Source organism: Parasteatoda tepidariorum, chromosome 5, assembly GCF_982258835.1.
Source record: "Parasteatoda tepidariorum strain Cologne lab strain chromosome 5, Ptep-v5.0, whole genome shotgun sequence".
In the NCBI taxonomy this organism is placed as follows: Eukaryota; Metazoa; Arthropoda; class Arachnida; order Araneae; family Theridiidae; genus Parasteatoda; species Parasteatoda tepidariorum.
This window is the reverse complement of record NC_141759.1, coordinates 94,408,988-94,427,398: the sequence shown is the minus strand read 5'-3', so window position 1 is coordinate 94,427,398 and position 18,411 is coordinate 94,408,988. Positions and strand designations below refer to the sequence as shown.

General features: G+C 30.2%; 1 protein-coding gene across 1 annotated transcript in view; it reads right to left on the bottom strand.

Moving 5' to 3' along the window:
- ft (cadherin-related tumor suppressor fat) overlaps positions 1-18,411 on the bottom strand; it is a 151,273-nt gene that overhangs the window by 28,562 nt on the left and 104,300 nt on the right. The window contains exons 2-3 of the mRNA XM_043042227.3: positions 2,155-2,460; positions 590-823 (exon numbers count right to left, since the gene is read on the bottom strand). Of these exons, the coding sequence (XP_042898161.2) occupies positions 590-823; positions 2,155-2,460 (540 nt within the window). The remainder of the gene's footprint in view (positions 1-589; positions 824-2,154; positions 2,461-18,411) is intronic.

Below are 18,411 nucleotides of genomic sequence, written 5' to 3'. Positions count from 1 at the left end.
AAGTAATTGTTTACATACTAAATATAAAAATATAAATAAAGTAGTAAAACAAAGCTGAATATAAGCTGCCATAAATTTTACCATACTTTTTATTATGTAAGAGAATACATAATAAAGGTATGGTAAAATTTAAGTTCTTAAAATCAATAAATATATTTAAAATAAGACAATTAAAATACAGTTAATTTAGAAGAGAAAGACAACATGATAAAATTTTTACAAACTAAAATGATTTTAAAAGAATCATGATAGATGTAAATAAAAATAATGATATAAAAAAGTATATAAATAAAATCATTATAAATCACTGTTAAAATTTCATTCAGTTAAAAATTCAAAGATCAATAAAGCAGTCAAAAGTGTTTGTAAGTATTTTCCCAAATTTTTGTAAATCATAGTAAAAACAGAAGCGGGACACAATGCTGCTGCTTGTATTAAGTCAAAATATTATTAATCATCAAGAGCAAGCAGATCTTCAAGGGTTTGTTTAATTATTTTTTTCATGAGATATTTTATTGAAAGAAACTCCTAAAAAGAAATTAGGATAAATGGAGCCTAATGAGAAGAGTTTGAAATGTCAAAAATATACCTGTTCATAATCCAAATGCGATGTGAGAGTGAATACTCCGGTTTGAGGATTAAGTGAAAAAACATTATTTCCAGAATCGCTGAGAACAGAATAGCTGATTTGCTTGTTCACACCGACATCAACATCCATGGCGGACACAAGACCTACTTCAGCTCCTCTTTCAGTTCCTTCGGGCACATCAAAGGAGTAAACAGGGGAGGAGAATGTTGGAGAGTTGTCATTTGAATCAATGATCTAGAAGAATATCATTAATTAAAAAAACCCATTTAAAGAAAATAAATGAAGACAAACTCGTCAAGTTGTATTTGAAAACACTGAAATTTTCAGGTTTTAAGAACATTTTTTAGGTTAACTTTTTATAATTGCAAATAAATAGACAGAAAAATTGAAATCATATTAAAAGGAAATACAACTAAAGAAAGGGTAATATTTTGTGTTATGTAGACTAAAGCAAAAAACAACATATATAAAATAAACATGAAGGTTATGTTGGGTTCGACTACCAACTATGTCAACTGTCAACTATCTAAAGGTACATCCAGGTAAAATTGAGTTAACATGTCTTACATACTAGTGAATTGGAAGTGGATAATTGTAGAGGTAGCTAAGCTACGTATAAATTGACATACTATAGTTAGTTTCAGTTCTATAAACACTGAGGAAGGTTCTTGTTTATAGAACAATTCATATATAATATCGCTTTAAAACAAATTGACTACAACAAGTGAATGAAAATCCAATTTCAACTAAATTCTAAATTTCCAAGATATTTGTAGTGGTTCTGCTAGACATTGGAAACTACGGATCCTTAGGACCCAGGACAGTCAGAAATCCAAGTCTTCTTTTATTAAAAGCAAGTCCCTGTTTAAAATAACATAAATCTCCCATTTAGGGACAGCAGTCTGACTTAATATTCTTCAGTGACCGCAGTCTGAAATGAAATCACTGTAATTGTTTTAAATTTGTCCTCATATATTCTTTTTCTTGTATTAGTATTTATCTTTTTTGCTCAGTTTTTTTTTCCATTAGCAAAAATTATTTTATTTCATATTTTTTAAGTTTAATTTTACTTACTAAAATCTGCTCTAGCCCTATTTTTTCCAGAGATGGAAAATTATTAGTTACCAAGGATAACTAACTCTTTTTTTTCTTCTGTCTTTTCAGTATTTTTTATGACTTTTCCGCGTTAAGACGCATAAACAGAACCACTACATTTGATTTTTCATTCACTAGTTTTATGTTGTTTTGAACAGAAAACCCGATTCAGAGTTTACAACTATCAATGTTAACGCATTGCCTTAGAATTTTGAGCCCAACCTAGAAGACGAAGAAACTCCTAGATCAAGCATGAAGCAAACTAGTCTTCGTGGAGGACTTTTTCATGGAACTAACCCGCAGTCACACTAAATGCAGAGGAAAACCGCGTAAACTTCCACTCCTTACTCAACGGCAAGGGGATTCCAACCCATCATCCGTCCATCACTAAGGATATTTTACGTCCGCACTGTTGGTTTTTCATTGATTAAATCATTCAACCATTACAGGCAACTGTAAGAAAAACTTACCTCAATGATGACAGTAGTTTCTGTAAACTGAACTCCATCATCAGCTTTGATTCTAACTTCATGCAAATCTTTAATCTCTCTGTCCAATGGTTCATTCAAATACAAATCTCCAGTCAGTGGATCAAGACGAAAAGTTTCATCTTCATTTACAAGAATGTATGTAAGGCTACCTTCAGTGTCTGGATCTGAAGCTGAGACAGTAATGATGTTATGACCAGCTATAGCATTCTCTGATAGGCTAACTCGATAGGGATTGTTGTCGAATACGGGTGGGCTATCATTCATGTCCAAGATCTTAATGGTAACCTAAAAGTATAAAAATAAATAAGTAAATAGTTTTTATTGGTATCCTAATGCAATTTACAATTTATTTAAAATAGGCATAAAACACACCTCGAAGTATGTTAAACATTGTATTAAAAATGTGCAACATATAAGATTTGAAATGCAAATCCATGCAAGAAACTGTATGTAAGCATTTATATAGCTCTAATTCAGAGTCTTAGTTCGAATCAAAACAAAATAAGAATATAAAAAATAAATAAATAAAAATACACGGTTACAATTTTTTCCAATAAGTATTGAGGCAAGAATAAAAAGCTAACCGAGACTAAACTGGTGGATGATAAACATAAAACTATTAGGTGCTAGTATTAATCAGCTAATTACAGATACACGAGCACCGAAATTCCTTCCTTAGCACTGAAGAGGAACATGTATCTTTTACATAGATTTAAAAATCAATAAATAAAATATTTTCTACAATATGTATTTTTAACAAATAATACTACGTTTTGAAAGTTTAATTTAACTACATTTTATTCAAGGCATAACATTAAATATTTTCATTGTATTTACACTGTATTCATTGTATTCATTGTATTTCATTGTATTCATTGACCTTAAGTTTTTGGAACATTCGGTCAAATAATACTTTCTCCACAAAAAATTTTTATTTTCCCTTTTGTCTATGCCTTCGTTAGTGATATAATTATTAAGAAAATGTGATTTAAAATATTAATAAAACCACTTTCTTAGCACTGACATTATCTGAATTTTAATTTTAAAAAAACAACTTAAAAGAAATTTTTCTCACCTCTGGTAACTTTAAAATGTACCACATAATATCCCAATTGTTTTCGTCATACTTTGATCGATTTGTTTTTCTTTCAATGCTCTATCATGGAGGTAAATTATTAAATATCTATGAAACAGATATTTAATAGTTGGGTTCTTACAACTCGAGAAGACGATCGCTGATACACAGGCACGTGACCTATGACCTCAGCACCAGCTGATCATTTATAAACAAGAAGGCATGCTACAGTCGACTTAAGTTCTCCATATAAGTCAAAATGTTAATTAATGGGAAGCTAAACAAATACAACGTGGTACATCGAATTTGTTAAAATATAATTTTCCTCGTTCAACGTCTTTTACTTACTAACTTAGATTTATTATTCATTTATGTATTTTACTGTAACCGTGATATATTTTTGTTTTGTGCAGCTGGCAACTTCGATGCATAATTAGTTTGTTTATGTTCTACATGGCTTCGTGCCTGCGTTTGTGTTAAGTAACAAATATATAGTGAAAGAATCAAAATCTTTATGAAGGAATATAGAATGTGTAATCTATGAGAATTGATACTAGGCAGGCTTGGCTTACTCGAATTAAAATTAAAAGAACAGTTGCTAATGTAAACAAATGCCACTTTTCAACAACCAATCAATTGTTAAACTGACTAAAAATATTAATGGTCAATTGAAAATCAATCAATTTATCTTTAAGGGAGCAAATTGTTTTCCAGCTAACATTCAAGTCAAGCTTTCGTTTACACTTGCATTTACTTGTAGTTGCTTTCTCTTATGTGGTTTTCAGATGCATGATATTTAGATACATAAAACAAATAAAGGGGCTTTAACACTAGAAAGACGGAAAATTAGTATATACCTATATTGCCCAAAAGCAGTCAAAATGACAGGATTGTGAATGAGTAGATAAATTTGTTTAAAATTAATTTTTAAAATTTTTTATATTATTTACAGTTATATAACAAGTTATTAGTAAATATTAACAATAAAAAAAATTATATATTGTACAAAAAGTAACAAAATTCTAAGAAATTGTGTCATTATATACATCATTGTTTTTCTAATTGAAATTAAAAGCAGTCAAAATGACTTCCTTACGCAATCTAGTGTTAAAAATAATTTTAGAGGAAATGCATAAACTATCTTAATTATTGGTTTAAATATTTTATTTTGTAACGTTTATTTTAAAGAGTGAAACAGTGAGAGTTTAATATTTGTAAGTTTTGTTTGCAACCTCGCACATTACAGCTGGGAAGTTCTAAATAATTCATAAATTTAATAAAGCGATTTCTTTTTTAAATTTAAAATAAATTAAAATAAAACTTTTCGTAAAAATAATTATAAGAATAATTTTTTATGGTTACATTTCCAAAGCATTTCAGTAAATAAAAAAAAATACTTAAATAAAATATTTAATTTATTTACACTACAACATAAAAATTAACGAATAAAAATGAGCGAAAATACGATATATTAAGCCTAAGAGAAGAATGCATCAATTTCATGAACCCGAAGAAAATAAGGCTTAGTTCAACATCGTCTGCACGATCTCCATTTTTACATAGCAAAAATAATAACGCAACCATAATATACGATTTCTATCAAAGAAAAAACTTTTCATTATTGTTAAGTTAAGTGGCATATCATTAACTTCCTATATAAACACAATAGTTATACTCAATCTTTATAAAGTTCCTAAAAAAGAGAATAAATTAAAATCTTTAAACCCTTCTTTAAAATTATTAATCTAAATCGAATAACCAATTTTCTTCTAATCAAACCAATCAACCCAGTTGTTTTCATAAAGTAAATAGATTTTTAAATAGCTTCCTGGGTTGAAATCAATTAATCATTCATGGCGGTTCCAACTCAACAACCTACATCTCAACCGGAATTTTCACTAACTATGAATCCCTTCGATAAAAGCTTTTTTATGATAGAAGAATTTTGGGGATTAAAATTCTGTCATTTGCTTTTTCTTGAAATCATCGCGTTTCGAGTTTGAAAACCTTGCGTGAACTCCCCCATAGGTCAATTTTTGTTTTTATTCCATCATCAAAAGTTGGATGGAAAGATTTTTTTTTTTTTATGATTTCTAAACGAGGAAGCAATTACGTTATTGAGATAATGCTGTTCTTGAGGTCTACCCAGCTAGATCATTAAAAAAAAACTTGCATCGAGTAAAAAAAAAAGAAGCCAACTAGATTCTCCTTGTAGTAACCACGCCAAAGTATGTAGTTCAATGTTGAGTCTAATAGACTCAACATTGAACTACATATTGCGATATGACTCATTTGAGTTCGTGACTAATTATTGGCGAAGTAATTTGATATTCGCGAGGATGTTATCGGGTATAATGCAGTGGCGATAGGTAACACCACTTACGTGAAAGTTAGCATTATTTTCACGATTTAATTTCACGAAAGATAAGCTTCTCGGAGTGAATAAATATAAATCTATTTACAATAGACGAGTGATTTATAATCCTTGGAAATATGCTCGTAAAAAAAAAATTTGAAAATTATTTTGTAAAATAAAAATAAAAAATCGGAAATAAGTTTATAAATTATTAAACATTTTTTTTTCCACTTATACTAAATTCAGAAAGTTCTTTCGCGAAATGGAATAACACTTTTTGTCAATAATATGCGTTCATAATTCTTGGAAATATGTTCGTAAAATAAAAATTAAAACTGTTTTCACAAAATTAAATAATGGTTTTCATCAATAATATTCTATTTTAATGACTGTCGTGAGATAATATTACAACTGTTAGGTTTTGTTCATCTCTAGCAGCCGTCTAAGCTGACAGCAATGGAGCAAAATTACTATAAGTTGAAAATCCATAGTTTTTACGATTTAATTTTATGAAAGATAAGCTCCTCGAAGTAAATAAATACAAATCTAGTTATAATAGACTGGTGATTTATAATCCTTAAAAATATCTTTTTAGAATTATTAAAATATTTGTTAATACTACTGTAGTGCATCTACCACTACAAAAATATTATTCCAATTTACTAGTATATTAGAAATGTTGACTCGGTTATAAGTAGTCCATCCAGCAAAATAGGCTTGTTCTGATCGAAGTGGGTGTTACTCTCAAGATAGACGTGTTCAGAACACGTCCGGGTCACCAATGTGGGGATAGTGAGTAGTTATCGACAATGTCAACCTTCACCTATGAAAAGGAACCTGACCATAGAATCGAGTCAACATGTGTTATATACTAGTGAATTGGAATTATATTTTTGTAGTGGTAGATACACTACAAATACTTTTTTTAATACCTCTCTCGCCAAATAAAATAATGCTTTTAACCAATAATATGCTTTTTTTTTTATTAGTGCAGAATTATTAGGTTACCTTTATTTTAGCAAGCTCACTTGAAAATAAAATATTTCATAAAGTTAAAAATTGCGTTATGAAATATTTTAATTTCACAAAAGAGATAACTCCTCGGACTGAATTAATATATTTAAAATGATTTACGATCTTTTGAAATATGTCCAAACAGTCGATCGCTCTCTGGTCTTTATTATTGAAACCATACTCCTTAATCCAAATCTGCCAAGAATAACTAGTGAATTGCAATTTAAAAGTTGTGTAGCTACGTTGCATTACTCCTCCACCAGAATTTTATCTGTGATAGAATTCGATGATTGGATACCACTAGTTGATTCATTGCTGTTTTGCGAGAGGCAGGGAGAGCTGTATTAAGATCACCGGGCTTTGAGTGCTGGTAGTGAGAGCTATATTAGTATCATGGTTGTGGTCACCTATGTGCTGTAATTGGCAGTCGAGTGTGTACAGGTCCCCGTTGTGTGTGATCGGGATTGAGTAGCGACAGCGTGAGGAGGACAATGTAGTAGTCACAAATAGCAAGTTAACTGTTCACTGTGAATAATCCATCTAACTATAGAAGTGAGCTTTCGAGTTGAGGTAATCGTGTGGGCCGAGGAAAGCGTGTCAAGAACACGCTCGCAAGTCACCCATGTGGGACTAGGCTACCGACAATGTCAACCGTCATGGCCGAAATAGCCTGGTTGGTAGGGTGTTGGACTTCAGCCGTCTGACGGATCCCCGTGTATCAAATGATGATTGGTGCACGTTAAATCTGTCGTGGTTACGAAGTCCTCCAAATTCCTATAACAAATCAATACCTCCAGGGGTACGGATTCAAGAGTCCGCTTGACTTCTGGATTGGGGAGGTTTTCCTCTCCATGTAACAGAAATGCGGGTTAGTTCCATCAAAAAATTATCTACGAAGGCAAATTTAACCCGATATGATCCAGAAGTTCTCTTGTTTCTTTCGGATTGGGTTCAAAATTACAACGCTATGGAGTTGATCATTGGTAGCCGTGAACCCAAATTTAGGTCGGCTGTTTAACGATGTTTGTAAAATGTCAACCATCATCGATCTAAAGGTACCTCTAGATAGAACCGAGTTAACAAGTTTTATATACTAGTGAATTAGAATTTAATAGTTGTAGTGGTAGCTACGTTACACTTTGAACTGAATCAGCGTAAATTAGATTCACTTTCCTACATTTGGAAATATAAGAAATGTTTCTGAATTGATCGGAAACATGAAATTAAATGAAGTTTTCGGAAACATTTTTGTCGAGTCAAAATTAGTTTCTGAAATGTTTTACAGTGTATCGGTTGAAAGTACGAGAAGATGATTTGTGTTTGGTTAAGTTAAAACGTCGTCACCACAAATGTTTAGTTAGTCCCTCACATCATGAAAAACCTATCTCAGTGCCTGGAAATTCGATCATGAGATCGAAAGTTATTAAGGCGTTCGATTTCGATTTGCACACTGCACATTAATTAAGAGCTTGCTAACTTTAAACTACATTTTACAAAGCGACATAACTCGAAAACTTCATCGAATTTCAATCAATTCGGTTAAAAAATTAACAGCGTTTGCATGTTAAATTAATTTAGTCTCCATTATATTCAGGATATTTTTTTATCGCGTTTGTATTTTTAGATTAATTTAATGGTGGCTTTAATTCCAACGACATAATAACGTCATTTTATTAAAAATGATTTTTTTTTCTTAAAAAAATTCTATGTAGCTGTACGAAATTAAAAAACAAATTATTTTGGGATTAGCAAATTAAACATGCGATTTTTAAATGCAAAAAAATTTTATTTTGAAAATGTTTAATAATGCAAATTTGAGATTACACCTGAATGGCAGATGCCTTCTTTCGTTCTCAGCTAGCTACGACACTGGTCAAAATTAAATTACGAGATGATTCGTAAAAATTAAATGCGTTTGACTCTACAGATTATAAATCTTTAGGGCTTCAATCTTCATTTGTTAGATAATCGGGAATTTACAACATGCATTTTTTATGACTTCATACGAAAATAAGTTTTAACCTCGAGGACTTGTTAGATAATCGTGAATTTACGACAAGCAGTTTTTATAACTTCATACGAAAATAAGTAAGGACCCTACTTCGATTTCTTAATCAATCGCTCCGTAGCAACTATCAAATGCAAGAAAAGTGGCGATAGCGATGAAAATGAAATTTAAAAGATAATCGATTTCCCGGAATTACAAACTAACTCATCTATTTTTGACCACTGAGAACAGATTTTTTAGTTGAGGATGATGACCTGTTGAAGGTCAAAACACTTGTTTGTAAATTATTCTAATTTGCCGGTGCCTTTAAAAAGAATGAGATTATTTCTTTTTCTCAAACGAAATTCAATGGGAGATAAAGAATCGTTTGGCAGTCCTGATGGCTCAATTCATCATCATCTATTACGCCAAGAACGATCGAAATGCCGAATGTACACACACAAAATTCGTTCGATCCCATTTAGAATGCTTTTCATTGGAAACATTCCGAGGTTTATAATTCGTTTATTAACTTGAAATCGATTGCGGTAATGATACGCCTCCTCTGGTACATTGGCGCAGAATCACGAGTGGTTTTTAATACTTAAAATCCTTAACTCTCTTAAAGACCAACAAAAAAAAAACGTGACAAGAAATTTGGGAAGATAATATAGATAATGAGTTTTTACGCCAAAACTCACCTGGGCGGCCACAAATTGAAACAAATATTTTAATTATGTATTTGGATATGCTCCAATGTGGTTTTGAATCACGAAACTATGTAGCAAACAACGTTTTCAATCCTAACATATTTTGATAAATTAACTTGATGGAAAATGTATAATTAAAACAAAAATTGTTTTCTTGGGATTTAAAAATTGTATATGACGGAGCCCACCTATAGCTAAACACATTTAATTACTTTTATTTATTTTTTTTACTTCAAAAAAATAAAAATTAATAAAAATAGAATAACAAGAAATGAAAAAAACTTCAAATTAAAACAAGTTCAAAAAGTATCCTGTTTTCGCACTTAAACTTAAGACATCGAATTTTCCACACTAAATTTAATTCTTATGTGTAACAGAAATTTTTTTTAAATTTTTATAAAAAAATTATATAAAATGTATAATTAAAAAAAATTGTTTTTCTAAGATTTAGAAATTGAATATGACGGTGCCCACCTTTAGCTAAACATATTTAATTAATTTTTTTTCCGTCAAAAAAATAAAAATAGAATAACAAGAAGAAAAAAAACTTCAAATTAAAACAAGTTCAAAATGTATCCTGCTTTCACTTAAACTTAAGATATCAAAATTTTCCACACTAAATTTAATTCTTATGTATAGCAGGAAAATTGTTTAAATTTGTATAAAAGAAATTATTTAAATTTTATAAGAAAAGAGTTTTACTTTCATGCAAATTATAAGGGGATAAAACACAAACAAGTCCTTTTTTTTCATTTGTTTAAATGTAAAAAACAAATAAAAGAAAACAAAAAAAAAAAAATTAAACTAAGATAAATTTCAAATTCAAAATAAAAGTTTAATTTGGGGAAAGAGTAGAGTTCAAGGAGTTTCTAAATTCTTTAAAATAAGTTAAAACGTAACTTTCTTTCTTTCTTTTTTTTTTTTTTTCTTTTCTTTTTTTTTTTTTTTTTTTTACAAAACTACATCATTTTTTTGAACTTAATCTTAAAATCTTTCGATAACTACAGTAAAAGTCAAAATTAAGCAAAAAAAGCAGGCTGTTGCGATTTTCTTACATAACCATAGGACGAGATTTGTAATTTTTTTATTTTTGCAGAGAAAAACGAGAGGCAATCTTGCATCAAGTCGTAAGCATAGGATGGGATTTGCAATTTGTTTATTTTCGCAGACAAGAGCGGGAAGCAGTTCCAAAATGCCAAAAATTTTATTATGTAATATTTTAATGGCCCTTAAAAAAAACACTCAATGTTTAGGGAATATTTCTTCTCAAATATACCTGATATTTACGAGTAAAATCTGGTATAAATCAAAGAATTTCGTCTACAAACGTAAAATTAAAAAATTTTGTCAACTATCATAAAAATTAAAGGATTTCGTCAAGTTTTCATATCAGTTGCGTAGAAACTGATATAAGAACTCTCATGTCTTTTACATGGTGAGTAGCCAAATCTCTCAACAAAAAATTAGCACCTTTTAAGTACTTTTTAAGAACTCAAAAAATATTTTTAAGCACTATATACATGCTAAGGCCATGGAATTGAACATAACCATAAACGCCGCTAGATGGCGATAACTGATCACCAGACTATATTGTAATAAACGAAAAGACAATGACGATCTGGTAACGAGATTATTACGATATATAGGTAACAAGATGTAATGTACGATGTTGATGTTTGAAGAGAAGAGACGTTCTTCTCTGTTCGCTATATTCCATATTTGTTGTTTTTCTCCTAACTAATTTACTTTTGTTATATTAAATATTTAGTTATCAAGTACATGTATTTATTTACCACTTCATACTAACATACATTAACAAAATGCAAAATAATTTTCAAAGGCTTTACATGATCATGATGAAACAACTAGCTTCTGACAAAGAATTCCTTTCTTGATTATATTAGCCATTATAAAATGATCCAAGAGATTTTTCGGTTCGATATCAGAGGGTGGAAAATGAAGCCTGAAATCGAGAATATCTTGCAAAATGCAGCTAAGTCGTTCCACATGAGAGTGCAATAATCTCAACAAACCCCAGCTCAGTAGACGCACATGCGGACTCGCAAGTATTTCGCCAAACCTGTAAAATGATTGGCGCTTTCATACGCTATGGACGGACGATACTCCAAAATAGATTGTAGTTGAAAGAATTGTGAAAACGTTGATTAGAACAATGTGGAAAGCACGCTTTTACATAATACCTGGTGAAAAATGACATGGTAAAGAAAAAAATTTCATTTTCGAAAAGGGAAAATTAAGCACATTTAAAAAACACCCAATGAAAAAAATCACCTTTAAGGGCTTTTGAAAAAACGAAAGTTGAAAATAAGCACTTTTTAAAAACGCAACGCACCATGTTTTAAGAGAAATTTTGACAAATAATCGACTGTTTCAGAAAATTTCACCAAATGTTTCTCCGTTGCAGGGTCTACTGAGAAGATCTAGGCATAATCATTGGTTTCTCTCCATGAATCTCATAATTTTACCCGTGACTGCGATGCAAAAAGGATCTGATTGAGATGAAATTTAATGAAAAGCACCATAGAATATTTCTTGTTGAGAGTAATTTAGGGAGAAGGACTTATTTGACAAAATTTTCTCTTGCCCCCTCAAAGTGTTCTCTCTTGTCTAGTCCAGCGGTTCTCAAATGGTGTTCCGCGACTTAGTATTTCTTAAAACCAGTGATGATTTCTGAAACATCTCTCTCTAACTATGCTTAGATCCAACTAATAGTTCATAATTGAGGTGTGATGGCTCAGGGATGGGGCGTTCGCCTTCCAATGAGGTGAACCGGGTTCGAATCCCAGCGATGGCTGGTCAATACGAATTCCACCCCTGGCTCGCACCGACCACAGTGGATAGGAATAATCCCAGTAGATTTTACGAAATAATTTTATTTAATGAAAATTGCTACATAATGTAATTATTTAACGCATAGAGAATTTTAGGTCAAGGATTTTACAGTCATCAAAATAGAAAAACTGCAATATTTTCCAGTTATGATTGACATAAAATGAACTTGGAAATGATATGTATTGGGTTTACTCATAATTTTGAATAGCAATAAGCATATTATTCATCATAGATAGTTTAAAGGGTTTTTACTTTAAAAAGGGAGTTCCGAATTAAAAAAAAAAATAAACTGAACATTTTAGAACAAAAAAAGTTTTAAACGGATATCTATAAATGAGACTAGCTTCATTATGTATTAGAAATACGTATTTAAATATTCAAACAAGCAATATTCCGTACAAAAATGCTATTTCAATAGAGATTTTTTCAGGACTCAAATTTAGGCAATTTTCTAAAATGTACAATTACCAGGACAATTTTAATAAAACTAGTAGACTAGGAGAAACAGGCAAAATCCAGTAATCTACAGGAAAACTCAATACCAAATAGAAATGATATGAATTAAATTGGGACAAGAATATTTCCTACGTTAAGAATAAGTTATCAACAACGCATGTAAAAAAAAAAATCGAAAAAAATCGTTTTCTGTCAATTTCTAATGAGACAAATGCTCATTTAAAACAGGCCTTTTTTTTAAAACATATTATAAACAAAAATCGTCAGCCATAAACTTTAATAATAACAAATATATTCTAGCACTTTTGAAGGTCAATACAACCAAAATCAATACCAAACGGAAATTATAAAGAAACAGAAAGATTAAGATAAGACTAACTCTAATGTTAAGAATTGGGTATAATATAGCCTACGTCACAGGTTGTGTTGTTCCTACTAAATTTAACCCATGAACGGCATTTTCTGCGAGCCTAACTTCAAGCCACAAATAAACAAACGAAGTGTTCGATCATTTAAATAGCTGCTCGCCAGATTTTATTGCATTATAAAGAAAAGTTATTGAAACTAAATACAACTAAATAAACAACAACTAAAACAAATAACAACTACTAATAACAATAACTAAATAAACAACAACTAAATTCCATTCGTTTAACATTGCGTCATATGTTGTTCCTACTAAATCGAAGTAGTTGTGTTTTTTTCATATTATACCCAATTATGAACAAAGCATCTAAAAGTAATTGAAAAAAAATCGTTTTCTATAGAATTTCAGTTAGACAAAATACTCTTTTAAAACGTTTCTTTGTTTGTTTTTTTTTAAAATACTTAAAAACGAAAATTGTCAGCCATAAATAATTATAACAAATATATTCTATCGTTTTCAAAGTGTGTTCTTAACCAAATTTGATTGCAAGCAGAAATGATATGTATTAAATAAGACAACAATAATTCCAATGTTAAGAATAAGTTATCAACAACGCATCTTATGTAGTAAGTAATTGAAAATAAAAAAAACAATTTATATAAATTTCCAATTAGACCGATACGGGTTTTTTTAAACGTTTCTTTGAAATTCACTGCAATTATAACAGGTTTCGATATTTTTTCTAGAATATTTCTATAATGGTAGAAACCACTGATAAAAAATATATATTTTAGAATATAAAAAAAAAAAAACGATAGAGGGGTTGTCACGGGCTGAAAGGAGGGTAAAATGAATGGCAGAATAAGTAGTTTTTGACGCTTTATAATGGATGCGTTTTCACCGTGACAATTCTTAAGGGTTTCTTTTTAAGTGTAATTGCAGAAAGAGAGAGGACGTGTATTACATATTTTAAGACACAGGGGCAGATGCAGTGTATTGAACGAAATGAAAGTTCACCTTTTGATTCCTTTCCTATAATATCCGCTTTGCTCATCTTAATATGTATCGATAATTGTTTGTTTTTTTTTTCTTCTTTTTTTTTCAGGATGCAAGAGCTAGTTTTGATGTAGCATTACGATGATAATGCAAAAGATGGGCATTGATAAAACAATGCTTAAGGTGGAAACGAGACATCAAAAAATTATGCTACAAAAAATGGTTTTGAAGTATTGCCAATGTATTTTATTTCATTTTATAACTGTCGTTGAACAGCCGAGACGGTTTTGAGTTTAGGTCTATCAATGTTCAATTCCGAAGCCTTGTAATTTTGAATTCAACCCAGAAGACAAGGGACTTCCTGGATCAAGAACTGAGACTATACTACGTAGAGATCTTTTTGATGGAACTAACCAACATTTGCGCAACGTGGAGAGAAAAAAACTACGGAAAACTCTCACGCTTAGCCCGACTGCAGGAGGATTTTAAACTATCATCCATTTACCATTGGGAATCAACGTCAACACTGTGGTCGGAGCGAGCCAGAAGCAGAATTAGTATCGACCAGCTGTTCGAACCCGGGTCATTGCTGCGAGGCAAGCGATATATATTTTAAAAAATTTCAATAAAATAGCCGCAGATTTAACTGAAAAAGACAGATATATGTTCAACTTCGCAACCTTGTAATTTGAACCCAACCCAGAAGACAAGGGAACACCGGGTTCAAGTACTGGGAGAAAATTGCCCTCGTTTAGAACTTTTTTAAGATGGAACTAACTCACATTTGCGTTACAAGAAGAGGAAATCCCCGAAAACCTTCCACGGTTTGCCTAGAGACAAAGGGACTCTAACCCATGATCCGTCAACCACTAAGGATATTTTACATCAGGACTGTGGTCGGTGCTAGCCGAAAGCGGAATTCGTATCGACCAGCCATCCCTTGGATTTGAACCCGGGGCACCTCGTTTGGAGGCGAACACTCTATCCCCTGGGCTACCACTGCTCAGCCAATGTATGTATACTAATGCCAGATATTTGGATACTAAATCATTATATTATGAATACATAAGATACACCACTACTAATTATTGTAAGTGTTTGGGTAATTTGAGTAGCTACCGTAACTCTTCAACGAATTTATTGATTAATTTTACTACTTACCAATTTTTTATCTGTATTATCTATATTTTCATTTAAGCACATATATGTTACCAGGGGTCTGTCCAGACATTTTGTGAAAGGTCCGTTTTTCGTGAAACTGTGAAAAAATTACTAACATTCTTTCAACCAGGGTCCGCTTTTATGAATTTGTGCAAATAGGGTCCGGTTATTGCAAAAAACTTTTTCAAGGACTTTTTAAATTGCAAATAGATACAAGCTTATGCTCGGCACTGTAAAATTATAATAAAAAAATTAAATTTTCAAAAATAAACAGCAATTGCTGCTTCTAAATTAGAGATGCAACATTTGATATTTAGCCTATACTGCTGAACGCAGAATATTCATTTCGGACGAATAATGGATGAATCGTCTGCCGAAGACAAAACTTAATTCGTTTACATCCATCTTTCTTGTTTTCTGCCCTGGGAAGGGTTTATTCGATTAACAAAACAATAATGAAGATAAACAAATTTGTGAAGAGTCCCATTAAAAGAAAAATCATTTTGTGAAGGGTCCGTTTTTAAGTTAAAATATTTTGTGAAGGGTCCGTTTTTATGAAAAGATATTTTGCGAAGGTTCCGTTAACGGACCCAAATTTCCTCTAAACAGACCCCTGGTTACTGTATGTATAGGTTAATGATACTTTCATATCCTTTCAGGTGTACTTGTCATAATGAACAATCTTAACCGCACTTTAAAAAAAAAATTCACTTAATAAAACGAAATTATAAACAATTATAAATTATGAACAACAACGTAAATTAATTGCCCTTAAAGTATATTTAATAAGTCAACAAAAAAAATTATGAATTCGCAACAAAATAATTACAAGTTTGGAAATCACAACTAAAAACGAAAAATAATTAAGCAATAGATAATATAACAGTAAATTTATTGTGTCTGCAAAATCAGCATAAATTTGTTATATATATATTAAAAAAAAACAGAGGTTAAAAATTTTACTGTACTGAAATTTTTATTTCTTTCCTATCAGACAGTAAAATCAATCCATTTTTTTATTATTATTTTTTTGAGCAGCTAGTCCAGAAGTCTGACAGATTAACTGCACTCATCCTGCGGTGACATGATATAAGGCTTGAGGGCCTTACGATACTCATAAATGCTCCAATCGCCGCTTTGGCTGCGCAAATTCTTAAACTCGCCAAGGTCTTAAAAGGTGGTGGAGAGGTGGAGGAGTTGAAGGTCAGGGTTTCCATCAAACTCTCGCTCATCAACTATTGCAGTTTGGCGAAGATTTTTTTTCCATGGACTTCCGGAGAATTTAAAACAAGTAGGGTTTTTTTTCTTTGGATGAAACAAAGCAGATTCGACTAAGAAAAGTATTAATAAGTATTTTTTATCCCTTCACAGCGCCATTTTTTTCTAAAAGTGTTTTGTTGAAATATTTTTGGGATTCATTTAGAAAAAGAAATTCATTAGACTATCATTATTATTAGATAATTAATTGTTAGATAATCAATTATTATTAGATTGTACAACTTCATTTAGCTTATTATCAAAATTAATTTGATTTTTAAAATCCAATTCTTTTACTAAGAAGTTGAGAGGGTATTTTTCAATATTTTTGAACAATTTTTTTGGATGAAACAAAGTAGATTCGACTAAGAAAAGTATTTATAAGTATTTTTTATTCCTTCATAGTGCCATTTTTTTCTGAAAGTGCTTTGTTTCATCCAAAAAAAATTTTCAAAAATATTGAAAAATCCCCTCTCAACTTCTTAGTAAAAGAATTGGATTTTAAAAATTAAATTAATTTTGGTAATAAGCTAAATGAAGTTCTTTAATTTAATAATAATTGATTATCTAATAATTGATTATGTCTTAATTTAATTATCTAATAATAATGATAGTCTAATTAATTTCTTTTTCTAAGTGAATCCCAAAAATATTTCAACAAAGTAGATTCGACTAAGAAAAGTATTTATAAGTATTTTTTATCCCTTCGTAGTGCCATTCTTTTCTAAAAGTGCTTTGTTGAAATATTTTTGGGATTCACATATAAAATATCATTATTATTAGATAATTAATTATTAGATAATCAATTATAAGATTTAAAGAACTTCATTTAGCTTATTGCCAAAATTAATTTGATTTTTAAAATCCAATTCTTTTACTAAGAAGTTGAGAGGGGATTTTTAAATCTTTTTGAAGAATTTTTTTGGGTGAAACAAAGTAGATTCGACTAAGAAAAGTATTTATAAGTATTTTTTATCCCTTCATAGAGCCATAGCTTCCCATAAACATTTAAAAATTAGCCAGCCTTATAAGGGATTAAAGAAATAATAAAAAATAAATGGTGAGTAAAAAGGGACTCGAATTCTAATTTTTGCAATCAATTTGATAGGGTAATTAAAATAAGGTATTTGTTAATCTTAGCCGTCCAAGTAAACTAATTGTCTCGATTGACTACAACTAAAGTTATAAATTTACAACAAAAAAAAAGAAAAAAGAAATGTTTTTAAAATTATTTAAGTACTTTCTTACTAAATTCAATAATAGCATATTATTTGAGTTTGGTAACGTAGTCTGTTAGCAAGTCCCTTTGCGCCGAACTAACAATGAAAGTGATTCAAACTTTTTATGTAATGGAAATGCTAGTCAGTTTCATTCAAAAAGTCATTCTCAGAAACTAATTTGCCTCCTCTTGTCTTCTGAGTTATTTTCAAAATTACAATGCTATGCAGTTAAACATTAAAAACCGTAAATTCACAACATGGATCAACGGAAAATTAAGAGCCTGTATATATCAATTAGTAATGCAGTAGCACTTAGATTACGTTTTTAATTAATTAAATTATAAATGCTAATAGTGCTGTCTATAATGTTAGTAATGTAGTAGTACTTAGTAATGTAGTAGCACTTAAATTACGTTTTTAATGTTTAATTAATTAAATTATAAATGCTAATAGTGCTGTCTATAATGTTAGTAATGTAGTAGTACTTAGTAATGTAGTAGCACTTAAATTACGCTTTTAGTGTTTGATTAATTAAATTATAAATGTGTTTCAAGATATTTTACATTCAATACGACAGCTTTGTGTTGTAGGAACATTTTTTAATAAAAAACTACATTTACGGAAACTACATAAAGAATGATGTATTACACTGCTACATGTTAAGTTTTATACAAATTCAATTATGAGCTATTTTAATTTTAAAACATGCAGACAATTTAAAATAAATACTAAACATTATTTTTCTTTCTTTCTTTTTTTTTTTTTCTTAATTTATCGATAGGCA